A 13,498-nucleotide genomic window follows, 5' to 3' on the forward strand; every position below is an offset into this window, starting at 1 on the left:
TCCTCAGCCAACGTGTCTCCATCCCTTCTGCCGTCATCCTTGTCCTCCTCTGTTTCTGTTCTTCCCTCTGTTCCCGTGTCTCTCTGGCTGGAACAGATCTTAGACTTTGTGGTTTCGTGCTCTGTTTTAGGGCTTTTCATCCGCCCAAGTGTCCCCTCCGTGGATGAAATGTGTGACTGTATGCACTGTAACCGCACTGACTGAGCACACACCAAATACAAACCGTCTGACTTTCACCTTTATCCAGACCTTTATAATTCATCGTTAATAGAGTTGTAGTTGAAGTAGTCATTGCCAAACTTTGGGGGTGTTTGGATTTGTGCGTGCTTTCGGTCCATGGTGCCTAAACACATTGGGAAGTTTCAAGTCTTGTGCTACGTCCGCCCACTGCGCTTGGGATGGGAAGGCGCTATAATCCGACTGTCGCACACCTCGGAAATAATCGTGGACACAGCGCCTCAGCCTAATCTTTGACTCTGCTTCACTGCAAAGGATCCCGTCGCTAAAAAGTGCAAAGTCACAGCCAGATGTTCGGAAACATCCTCGGCAACCCCACGTGTTGGATGTGCAACGCGTCTATTTAGACTGTAGCTTGAATGAAACCATGTGCACGTCAAAGGTTTTGATCGGTCGCCGCACACGGACTCCCGAATCGGCCTTAAGAATCCCCACTGCTAGGTTGTAAAGTAAAAAAACAACAGTAGTAAAAGTAAGCTGTAATTGTGATGACCGGTGAAGACAGCTGAACAAACAGGTCATAAAGTATTTATCTGAAGGGAAGACAGACTGGGTGTGTTGGGTGGACGAGCGGGCAGGCAGACGGTTTCACAGGTAGAGGAAGAAGTGGTGAAGTAGCGAGTCAGATAACCAAAAACTTCCTGTGGCTGATGACTTTCCTTCTCACAGCAGCAATTTCACTGATAAAGCTGCTTGTGTGTGGGTGTGTGGGTGTGTATATGTGTGTGTGTGTTGGTGGGGGACAAGCTTTAGGCCATGCTGCGCAGCCGGCCTCACAAGCCTTGTGACACACCACATAAATTTATTACTTGACGGTTAATTGCACATCACAAAAAAAAAAAAAAAAAGCCCCTCATCAAACAGTGGCTCGATCTGTAATACTGTGACAAAGGAGGCTGCAGGCAATGTAAACAAGGGCTGTTCCCTTATAAAAAAAAAAAAAAGTTCATTAAAAAATTGTTAGTACAGTTAGTTCCGACACACCTGCTGTTGTTGACAAGGAGGTGTCACTGTTGTGGGAATAGTTTCCAGGCTCAAGCCCTCGTAATGAGGGTTACCCACTTTGCATAATCTGTCCTGTCACATGGCTCCAGAAGTGTTTCATCCTCTTTATTTAGGTCTTACTCGGAGATGAGCAGCGGCAGATCATCGGTTCGCTCTGCCGTTTGTGAACGTATGCCTTTTTCTTTTCACTCAGGAATGGCTGTGTGAAGGTTGTGGGAAGCGGATGTTAACACTTACTCACTCATTGGTTTTCCACTTATGAGAAACACACAAATGGGAGTCTTTTCCTCAAGTTTAACTTGTTTTTAACTGCGCCTGACTACTAATTTTTCTATTTACTTTGGCTTAGATTGATTGCTTCTTTCTTGTTGTTGTTTCCACAGTTTGCTATTATCACTTTTTCTTTTTTTTAACTTCTGCTGCATATAATTCACCAAACATGGGCATTGTGCTTTTGTGCCATTAAAGCGAATCATGATGAATGCCAGCTGAGTTAGGCGGAGTCACACTGCTCTTTCACTGCGGTTGAGTCCCATGCCTCGAGACCCATTCCCTGAACTGCATTGGAGACATGCTGCTTTCACATCCAGTGTGATTTCATTTAGACAGCACAGCACAGTGCTCAGCTGTGGAGTAATTACCAGGAACTTTTTCACAATGTTAACTTTGTACTCTCCGGCTTTCGGCTCGGATTAAATTGCCGGAGGGGAGCTGACAAAAAAGAAAACGTTTTCATTCACACAAGTCGGTCGTGCTACATTGACCAGACCGAACCACCTCTTAGATATCTTTGGATTGCGGGTATGTTTGTGTAGCTCATGTTTGCTGCTGTCGCTGTCATACCCCAGGGCCTGATAAGCACTGGCCAAACAAACACAACACAGGCAACATGAGAGCAGCAGATAAGCGAATCATATACACACTCAATACTGACCATACTTGACTATTGCCCTCACCAAATAGAGCCTCTTTCATTAAGCATTTTTTTTTTTGTGTTGTGTGTGTGTGCGCCTCAGGACGAATCATACAGTGTGTGTCTATCTGTCTTGTCTTTGTGCTTTCTCCAGTCACACTCTCGCAGCATAACCCGGCATTGTGCGAAGGGCTACTCTTCAACAAAGGCCTTTTCTTTTGCTATCACATCATCATCTCTCTTCTTGCCTCTATCTGTGTCTGCTTCTATCTCTCTTCAACATGTCTGTCTGCTCGCCTCTCTCTCGTTTCCTCTGTTTCTCTCTCTCTCTCTCCCTGTCTCTGAGATATCTGCTACATCAGCTGACTGTCATATTGTGTGCGTCTGTTTGTTAGCGTGCCTCCTTGTGTACGAGAGCAAGGTCAGATGTGCGCCTGAAGAAGTGAGCGGCTTTTGCGGACAAGTGTTTTAATCAGCTCACGGACGGGGCTGCATGCCTGCGTCGACGGAGGCCACAGTTGCCGTGTTAGACGTGCTCTCTCGGAGAGTCTGGTTGCCAGCTAGATTTGTTTTATCTGGCTGGTATTTGCATAACTAAAGGGTATCCATTTTGGGCACGGCTCTTGTTTTTTTTTTTTTTTTCCTTCCCGTTTATATCTCACTTTCACATCTTCCATATGTGTCGTCTCTTATCTCAGTTTACATCAACCATATGCGCTTCTCCTTTGCACCGCCGCTAATGTGCAATAATTCAGTAAATGGATAACATAAATACGCAGGAAGGTCACAATCTAAAAGAAAACTACTGCATCGCTTTGACACAGCTAAATCTTAAATGTGTGCATTTTAAATTTTACTTTCATGCAGGTCTTGGGAATGTTAAATGCACAAATGAATCTGTTAAGCAAGGCTGCAACCAGCAGTTATGTTTGATTAATTTTTTGGCTATGTTAACTAGCCACGTCCACAAACAGAACTTTCAACATCTTGTTTGATCCGACCACATGTCAGGGACGAGGACAACGATAAAGAGAGGCGACAGATCATCCCATTTGGGAAACTGCAACCGGAGATGTTGCTGCATTTTGTTCCTCAGTTTAGAAATCTTGAGCAGTTATCAGAATAGTTGCAGGCAATTTTTTTTCTGTTGATCAACTAATCAATTAATTCCCTCAATGTTTGCATTCTGCTGTGAGGTCACATGACGGGAACTGAGCTGTATTTTCACATCTTAAAGATTCATCGATAATCTATATCTGTGGAGCAGATAAGTCACGAGGATTTGCGCTCTTGAAAGTGTAGATCATCCCTTTGAGCGTTTTTTCATAGATCTGATTGATTTCCAAGCGCAGATTTCACCGGTCAAGCTACTAACCAAACAATACCCGGGCTAAAATTGGTTCTACTAGTCAAGCACCTGAGCGAATGAAGGACACCGCAGATCTCAGCTCTGTGGCAAACAGAAACCTTTTCTTTTTTTTTGTGGCCACTCGCTGTGAAATGTGGCCATGGTGACAGCTGACTGTGTCCTGCTCGCCTGGAGAGAAGAGGTTCACTCATCACACCGTGCAGCACCCCCACTTTCGGACGTGCGCACACATGTACAAGCGGGAACACACACCAATTATACCAATTACAAGATTACAACAGGGCAACTCTCAGAAACCGGACCCTGCAATGGAAAGTCAAGTGGGTGTGTGTGTGTGTGTCTGTGTGTGTGTGTTCCTGCTTGTGTGTGTGCTGTAGCCGCTTGGGAGTCAGGGCCCATGCAGAGCACTTGCAGTGCTAATTAGGCAACCACAACCCAGCAGAGTACATCACAGAGAAAGAGAGAATAGAGGAGAGAGAGAGAGAGAGGATAAAGTGAGGAGAGTATGAAGGGAAGCCAGTAAAAACAGTGCTCATCTCCCGAGGAGGCTTGTAAAGGGAGATAAAGAGAGGAGGAGTGAGAAAGTTGAAGGATGATAACCAAAATATGTTACATGCAGTGATGTCCCCGGGCTCTGAGAACATTGCGGTACAGTACAGTCTATCCAGGTCTGTGGGACATGTGGGCTGCCTGCATATTTGTGAGCAGCGCACGAAACCGTTTATGTGGCAAAAAGGTACGCCAAAGAGCAACGCAGGTGCAGAAACCACGCCGAGCTGTATGGCGGGGTCTTTTCTCCTTTCGTGTTTTGAGTTCACATGCGAGAGATCCGTAACGTGTCAGAACCTCCCTCCCCTCTTGGAAAAAAAGCCACCTCTTCCCCCGTCTCCCTGTAACAGGTGAGGCTGATTAAAAGAGAGAGACGCCAGGACATGGTGATGGTGATGATCACGACGGTGAGTCAGAGCTGACTCGCTGCCTGCCCGCTCAGTCGAACAGCTGGGCTGGGGCTGAAGCTGGCCCTCTAATCAGGGGAGCGGCAGCACTGTGTCCCCCTCAGCACGAGGCTACAGAGGGCACAGCCGTACAGACAGCAGCTTGACTCCTGGGGCATGGACCACAAAGAGCCAGAGACACAGACAGGAGGCTCTCGTGTGTGTGTTTGTGTGACTGAATGTGTGTCTCTGCATGTGTGTGTTCACACTCTCTAAGCAGCGTTGTGAAGCGTAACCAGACTGTTCTGTCATACGCCCACACTGGTGTCTCAGCGAACACGACTACACACTCCCCAGATGACATGCGCACACGCGTGCACGCACACACACACACACACAACCGCAATCCCAGCAACCCCTACCACAGCCGCTATGTAATTAACAGACAGAGGAAATGGCACTGTTGGGGTGGGTGAATCGGATGCAGGGAGGAGGAGAGGAAAGAAAATCATTTCAGCTCGTGCCTGCCCTCAAGACACACTGTTTCTCTGTGGCTCTGTGTGTGTGTGTGCATTGGAGAATTGAAGAGAAGAAGGTGAAGAGAGGGAGAGAGATGCCGGCTGGTCTTTTGAAATCTCTGGGTTTTTTCTCTTTTTTTTTTTTTTGTTGCAAGCTGCTGGCTGGCAGGCAGGCAGGCAAGGTGGGGTGGGGTGGAGGAGGGGGTGAAAACAGAGTGAGTGGAAGAGAGGAAGAGAAGTAGGAGGTGAGGGATGAATAATAAGGTGTGTGCACACATGCAGGCTCACGTACACAACCGTATCATTTAAAGCCACACAAGGTAGAAGACAGGAAGGCTGCTCTCTTTGCACAGGGGCGTGTGTGTATATGAGAGTGTGTGTGTGTGTGTGTGTGTGTGTAGGTGTGTGTGTGTGTGTGTTCAGGACTGTGTGAGACAGCCAGGTCAGAGGGAGATGTACTCTGTTCTCTGCTGTAGCTCCATAATGGAGGCCTGCTGTATAATGACAGCTCAGACACAGGCAATACTCTCTGTCTCTCTCTTTGGGCTTCTTGATTGATCTCTTGCTCATACCCCCACCACCTCCACCACCACCACCTCCACCTCCACCCCCACCACCTTTCTTTCTGTGTTTGTCTCTCTTTTCTTCTTCCCTCATTCTCCAGTGGAATTGTCGCCTTTGATTCGGGAGCTCTGCAGCCACAGTGCTGCTGTTTCAGGATTTCTCTGATATTAGGGGTTTTGTCTTTGGTACGGAGTAAAAAGAGAGATGGCACTCACAGGTGTGCGTGCCTGTGCAAACACACACACACACATGCACACACACACACACCTGCACACACACTCGTACACATCCGTTGTATAGCGCCTGAGGCTAGATTGCTCTGACATCTCATCTCAGAAGTCAAACAAACCTGGAACTACCAGAGCAGGTTTATCCTGCTGTGCTCCTGGATACTCTGTGTATGTGCGAACGTGCAGGTTTATGTGTGTTCAGGAGTGAGATCATAACATCCTTCATCTATTTGCACAGTTAATATCCGAGCCCTTGTGTTCATGTGTGTGAGCATTTACAGTCGCTCTCGAGTTTGCGTCCTTGTTCTCCTCAACCTTCGTGATACACCTTTGCTTTGCTTCTTTGACGATCAAACTTTGTTCTTTTATCACAACTTCAGCAGCTCCTTATGGGTACGGCACACGAGTGTTATTAATAAATGGTACATTATCTAACCGATGTGTTGATTTTGTTAGCCGCAAAGTTAGGCTTCCTGCAGTCAGTTATAGTAGGTGTCATTTTTAACCCCACTTTAGGTTGAAGCACATGCTAATGTGGCATGTTGTGCTTGGCTGTCATACCAATATTACATCCTGTTTTGCTAGTTTGGTTTCATCCACGTTGCTGCTTCTGTTATTTTAGGCACCTTCATTTTTTTTCATTTCTCTGTCCTCAGTCAGAAGTTTCCGTCATGCTTTAGACCCTCCTGCCGTCCCTTTCGTCCCTGTCAGCACATTTATTGCCATTCATTCGCCCATTCACGATGACGTGTACTCGTCAAGCTGACTCTAAATCTCTCCTGTATCAGTGGCCGAGCTATTTAATCCAAGTCGTTTCGGACAGATGGATGGTCGGACCTGCGCCTTCTGGTTGAAGTATGCTTTCCTAATGAGTGATTGATACCTGTGCTGCGATCAGAGTTCATATTATGAGCAGTGAGAGGCGTATCGATTAAAGGCGTTGCTTGTGATGCAGTGTTGGAGGATGGTCCCCACAAACTGCAGTGAATATTTGTCACCTGGAGCTCTTGGGCTAACTACTTTACTGCAACCGTATCTTGTTTTCCTGCTGCCATCTTTAAAAATGGCCAGTGGAAGAAAAGGCAAAACATAGCTATCAATTCTTTGCTAATCAACACACAAACTGTGCTTAACTCCTTTTGCTGCTTCACAGGAAAACCAACAACGGTCTCAGGTGAAAATGGTTTATTGTGAAGCAGCAGTAAATGTTTGTTTTGTATCAGCAAATATAGCCCCAGATAGTGCAGCAAAGAAAAGATAATCAGAAAAGGGGGTTGTTTGCTAGAGGAGAGTAAGAACAGGAATGTAGGAGTGGAACAAAACACCAAAACCACAGAGAGTGTGTTACGCTGAAGCTACAGAAGTATCCCAAACTGAGCACAGCAAGACTTTTTTTTGGGAAATTATGCTTCAGTCGCCTGCCTGACCACACATGTAGCGCCAACCAGTTTATTATCGTGACGTTTTTATTGCTCGTTTGAGGGCAGACGCTGACCGGCTTTTGGCTGTGTTCCTAAGCAGCGCCACGGTATTGTGGTAAAGTGTGGCTTTTACCGAGCCATGAGAAAAGAGGTGTCTGAAGTAAAAACACGGATGGATACGCGACGGTTGTAGGCAGCTTTGGTCCGTGCTGCGCCGGACTCGATCGAGCCAGGTTTGGCGACTGGATCAGATGCGCTGCACCGGTAGTTTTAACAAGCTGATAGGCAAATCCCTTCCTGGTTAAAGATTAACCATTCGCTAGAGCTGCCACTGCATTATCTCTCCACTGGCCAGGGCATACAGGAGCCAAGAGGATTTACTTTGTGTGTGTGTGTGTGTGAGTGTGTGTGTGAGTAATCGGCATTCCAACCAGCAAAAGGGTGAAACTGCGTGTGTGTGTGTGTGTGTCAGTCAGTGTGTTTGTTTGACTATGGGAGTTAGTGATCGGCTTTTCTCCCAGCTGGGTGTTAAAACTGTGTGTTTACTGTATGCCATTTAACAGTCAATCTGTTGTGTGTGCGTAAGTGAGTGAGTGTGTGTGTTTGTACATGTGTGTGTATGTGTGTGTGTATGGGGCGGTATCATGTTTGTATGTGGTGTGTTGTAATCTACGTTCCTTTTTTTAGGGCTTTGTTTTGTTGTCCCTTAGGGCTTAATGGCATTCAGAGGGTTAATTGCATCAGGAAGCTTGGCGTGTAACACACTCCTTTAACCCTTTGGGGTCGTCAGCAGAAATGTTAAACTTTTGCGCCAGAAGATTTAATATATGCCCGTCTCTTATGAACTCGGGGGTTCTTAACCTCAGCCCGCGTCCTTTCCGTACGCAACAGGATCATTTAAATCTAATTTCCTTTTGTGTGTCACTGCTTATGGGGACTGTGACATATGCTGGCGGAGGAGTTCCCCCCCGATTCACTGTGAGACAACGCCATCTGCTGGACGTTTGAGGAGCGTAGTGGCCAGAGACTGCTTCAACTTACTGAGCAAGTGTGTGTGTTGCAACTGAGTGATGTTGAGAGGTGGAGGCAGGCTCACTTATCTGGAAATTCATAAGACATTACTCATCCTGGGTTGCTTAGATCATAGAATTCATCTTTACTTACTCTGAACGCAGCGCCCTCGCTCGCACGGCTTGTGGGTTTTTTTTTTTTTTCCAGTTTAGACGGAAATGTGGAAGCGGAGAGAAGGGACAGCTCTTTCTCGTTTGACCACATTCGCCCACGCAGCCGAATACCGTCATTGATTTCCCACTTAATCCTGTCGTTTTGTCATCTTCGGATGGATGCAAGCGTTTGTCTGTGTTGTTCTTGAAATAGCGGCTGATTGGGAAGAAGTGCTGCTTATTGACCTTCTAGAAGTGACTTCATCTGTTAATGTAGAGTTACACCGACTTCTCGTAAAGGGTATTTTTTGCTCTTACTGGACATGACACAGTACAGAATTGACAGGTAATAGAAACTTGAATTAGGGAAATTGTGTACCACTGGGCCGAGTGGTGCTTCTGCTTTCGAGTGCCAGCAGAGGGAGACCGAATGAGCAAAAGAAATCTATATTAGCACCTGCACCCCCTCCTCCTTTTCTCTCTTACCTGTCATGATATGACCTGTGGTTGTTTTATTCTTCAATTACACGCTAATCTCCAAAACCAGCTGTGTGATCTTGATGATGTTAAACAGGAAAGGGGGGGTGTAAAGACAGTGGAGAGTGTGGCAGTCCTGTGTTTCCTCAAGGGAGACAGGCCAAGGAACTGTTTTTTTTTTTCCTTACAAGAGGTGGGCTTTGGCACGACGCTGACCGCCGTGCGTCTTTACCCAGAAGATTATCTGTCTCTCCCTGTCGTCGCTCGCTCCTTCTTGCTCTTCTGAGAAAAGTGGCAAGTGACGGAAGGAGGAAATGACTAAAGAAACAACTCATTCACACCCTTGCAATGACAGCAGGACAGACAGAGGGGAAGTCAAACCCACGCTCTTACCCTTTTCCTGAGCCCTCCACCCCCGACAACTATTACACATTAGTCTCCTCCACCCTGATAACAGCTCCTAGTAGTAGCGCACGAGCATGTGTGTGTGTACTGTAAAGGTTAGGTTGTTTTTGGTACCACTTCCTTGTTTGCGTGTAATGGTTGATGTAGAAAGAATGCGTTTCCTCGTTTTGTTTGGGACGCCTTACTTTCCCTTTTAGTTTGGTCTTGATGAGGATTGTGGAGGAGCAATTATGCAAATAAAGCAAAGTGAGCCGAGTGCGAGGCAAAATATTCCGACACAAAAGGTTTCCTCTCCTGTGCTGTGGGACTTGACACAGGCCGGGACATGTCCTCTTTCTTTCTCTTCTTTCTATTTTTTGCCTCAAGAAGCAAAAGGACGCCTACCTTGCCCCCACTCCCTCCCTCCCTCCCTCCCTCACCCATGCATATACACATAAACGCTGGACGACGCTCCCCGGCAATGGGGTCAGATGTGGTGACCGGCTGAGCGCCCTCCCCTGTTCTTCCTCCTCCTCCTCCTCCTCCTCCTCCTCCCCTCCCCCCCTCCTCCAGTGCGCCTTGGCAGGGCATGCATGCCTGTGTCTGTTATCTACAAATGGCTGAGGAATTATAGGTTGAGAGGGGAGGAGGAGGAGGAGTAGGAGGAGGAGGAGGAGGAGGAGTGAGGGAGAGTGTGAGGAGGGAGGGCAGGAGGAGGAGGAGGAGGAGGAGGGGGGAGGTGAGGTCATGTGACATCGCAGCAGCTGCTAGCCTAAGAATTTCTGTTTTCTCACTTAGAGAGAGAGAGCAAGGAGGGGAGAGATAGGCAGCGTGTGTGGTGTGTTGCTTTGTTAGATAAGCTCTAAACGGTCTTTGTGAGCTGCAACGAGAGAGACAGGAAGGCAGGCAGGCAGGCAGGCAGGCAGGGAGGGAGAGGGTGGACGGGCAAGAGGAGATAGAAAGAAGGAGAGAGGGAGAGAGAGAGAGAGAGGGGAGAAGGAAGATGGTGTGTGTCCTGTCGGTCGCCGCCGCCGGTGTGTACTGGGCTGGGCTCAACGTGAAGATGCAGCCATGGGGGATCCAGGCGGCTCCACTCCTTTGTGCAGTAAGGCGCTTCGGCCACGCTTTTAATCTATGAGGGGGGTTCGTGAACCGCCGCAAGACCTCCGGATGTGTGCCTCTGTGTGTGTGTGTGTGTTTGTCAAGCTCCCGTCTGTTTCTTCTTTCAACTCGCGCGCCTCTCCGTTTGTGTGGTTTTCTTCTTCTTCTTTTTTTTTTCTTTCTTGTGTGTGGTCAATACAGTCTTAAAATACAGTGCGATCTGTCTCTGTAGTGCGTTGCAAAAAAGTTGCTTGTGTGAAGCTTGTCTGACTTTTTTCTGACTTTCTCTAAAGAGGGGAGGGAGGGAGGAGCAGTAGCTGCTCGATTGTCTTGACAAAGTCACGTTATTGGACTGGGACTGGACGCCGTGTGTGTGTGTGTGTGTGTTTTGCCTGTTTGCCCGTCTGTCAATGGCGCTGTGTGCGTTGTTCAGTAGTCGTCATTGTTGATTCCATTATTAATTGTTTGCTGGGTTCATTCAAAGTGCACTGGGTAACTGGGAGGTTACAGGCAGGACAACTCAAGAGGTGTTGGGAATGCTATTCACTCTCTCTCATGTCTGACTTGCTGCTGCTGCTGCTGCTGCTGCTGCTGCTGTGTGTCCACTCGAACACACACACACACCAGGGTGCTGTGCCTCGACACTCTTCTCAGGAGGGAACATGATCTTTTTATAGCCCTCTCAGCCTCTGGGGTAAACCCAGATATAACTCCTACTTATCTAATTGTGCTATTGATACACACCGAGCAACTTCAGTTTCGCCGTCTTTGTCTTAGATGCGGTCGCTGGAAGTTTACTTTTGAATGTTTATTTAAGGAGGATTCTGAACAATCCCCCAGCGTGTGTGTGTGTGTGTGCTTTGGTGTAACGGTTAATACCTCACACACACTACGCCCGTCTGAACTCCCACTGTCCTCCGAGCTACCCTCAGTCTGTGTGTGTGTGTGTGTGTGTGTGTGTGTGTGTGTGTGTGTGTGTGTGTTTTGCCTGAGCACATCGAGCTATCAGACTCCGCTCTGGCATTCAGGGATTCCACTGAGCGAGGGGCTGTCAACATGGTGTCACTTTTCAACACACACACATACACACAGGAAGGAAAGGGACAGCCGTCTCAGCCCTCCTTACCCTTTCTACCTCTGCAACCGCCACTGAGCTCCTGTAAGTCTGAGCCCAGGCTGCCATAAAAATTCTCTGAATATATTGATCCCGTCCATCTCTTTATAATATGGCGCTGACCTTTCTTCCTCCTGTTGGTTGTGCTAATGGTTTATACATATCATTTTATGCTCTCTTGACTCGAAAGAGTCCGGTTGTCATTCACAACTTTTAAAAACTGAACAAAGAAATATCCTAGCTGGCATTTTTTCCCTTTTACATCCTGATTAGAGGAGGGCATTAAGTAGAACCCTGTGGCAGCGTTAATTGGATCAAGTTTAAATGATGTGAGAGAGCCAATGAGGTGGTTGTTTGCTACATTTGACTGAATCTATTAACATACATGGCACTATGACATATTGCCACCAAGAAATAAAGTCCCCCCACCCCCCGGTCATGTTGGAGCATGCTCAGTAGAGTTGTTGTGTAAACTCTGTGACCATGGACCTCTGGAAGTCCACTGGAGCTCTTTGAGCAAAGGAAGGCTGACCTGCTCTCCTAACCTCTCACCTCTGACCTTAAGCCATACAACCGCAGCCGCTGTGCCCCTCACCACCAATCCCCATCCTCCCCAGCTGTCACAAACAGATACCCGGCACCACACTCTGCCCTCGCGGTCTTCTGTGTCCAAGGAAACAGCTATGTGCCTTGTTCTGTTTGCATATATTTGCCTGCATTTTGGTCTTTGCGCATTTATTGCAGTATAAGTGTTTGCCTTTGGGCAGGAGGTATTTTTAATGACACTTTTTTTTTTTTTTTGCTCGTTCTTTTCATGCTAATGCAGTTTTAATTAATCATACTTCTCCGTTCTCCTCCCTTTTTTGTCCATGTGTAGGCATGAGCCATGAGCCAAAGTCACCATCGTTAGGAATGATCTCCACGGCGACCCGTACCACGGCGACGGTCAGCCCCCTCACTCCGTCGCCTCTCAACGGCTCCATCGTAGCCAATGGAAGCCCAGCTGCCCAGTCAGCTCACTCTGGATTTGCTGCTGCCCTCCGTAAGCTGGCAAAACAGGCGGAAGAACCTCGAGGTAAAGCCACCCAGCCTGTAAAACATGGGTGTGACACCTACCGAAAAATTTGCGAGTCTGCACTGTTGAGTTGATGTCAGCTCTGGTGTAAGTCTAAATTAACTTTACATCAGGAAAGAGCGTTTGCTTTACAGAAAGAATGATGGCAACTTTGGGGCCTTTTGGCATTGTGCTTTGTGGACCTGGCTAAAGTCACTACTGTGCAGACGTTTCATTGCTACATGTGCAGGAAAAAGCTGTCAAGTTTACGTCTTCTGGATGGCAGCATTTTTGTTCTATAATTAATGAAGAAAATGTTAACAGTATTTCTGTTTCCACTAGTGGGACTAGTGGGAATTTATCGTTGGATCATGTGTCATTTTTGCGACTGTAAACAGTTTCTTTTTTTTGGCTTTTTTACTGCTAGCAGTAGTTAGATTTACTTTAACTGGTATTACCGTGTTTTGAAATGTCATAAAACTAACTTACAGGGTGTGGTTTGCCGTTTGGGCCGGGGGGGGCAACATGTATAGCTGTGCAGAACTGCTAATAGCAATGAAGTGATATCCTCACAGGATTGAATTAGTTGGTGTCCCTGGAGATACTGGTATGAAGAGGAGCCACTCTAGCTGACCCACTTAATGTGCTGTGTGTGAGTCCACGTACGCTTGGGGTGTGCATGTCGGAGTGTGTATCTTGGCTCTCCAATTCCCCATCATACATACCTCCTTGTCGGTGGCTACACACATGTAACATCCAATAGAAATCCCATCTCCCGCAGCTCTGTCCTGTGGTTGTATAAATATGGGGGAAAAAAGCATTAAGTGGTTTAGCTACTTGGTAATAAATTAACATTTGGACTTTTTGACTCAGGGTCGACAGACATGTTTTTTTCTGGGCTGATACTAATTATTTGCGATCATTTAGACCGATATTTAGACTTTATAAGTTAGGATATGCATTTGCAGTTAAAATGAAAATCGTGATGTGAAAGTTGAAACACCACAAACTTC

At 47.0% G+C, this 13,498-nt stretch overlaps 1 protein-coding gene across 3 annotated transcripts in view; it reads left to right on the forward strand.

Annotated features, from left to right (window-relative positions):
- Positions 1-13,498, forward strand: part of gse1b (Gse1 coiled-coil protein b) — a 168,249-nt gene that overhangs the window by 129,754 nt on the left and 24,997 nt on the right. For 2 of the 3 annotated variants that reach the window (XM_008294759.1, XM_008294761.1), the window contains one exon: positions 12,309-12,506. In XM_008294759.1, coding sequence (XP_008292981.1) covers positions 12,309-12,506 — 198 coding nt within the window. Of the gene's footprint in view, positions 1-10,036; positions 10,322-12,308; positions 12,507-13,498 lie in introns of those variants that run through there. The other variant, XM_008294760.1, reaches the window with a different exon arrangement.

This window comes from Stegastes partitus, unplaced genomic scaffold (assembly GCF_000690725.1).
Source record: "Stegastes partitus isolate 25-593 unplaced genomic scaffold, Stegastes_partitus-1.0.2 Scaffold992, whole genome shotgun sequence".
Classification (NCBI taxonomy): Eukaryota; Metazoa; Chordata; class Actinopteri; family Pomacentridae; genus Stegastes; species Stegastes partitus.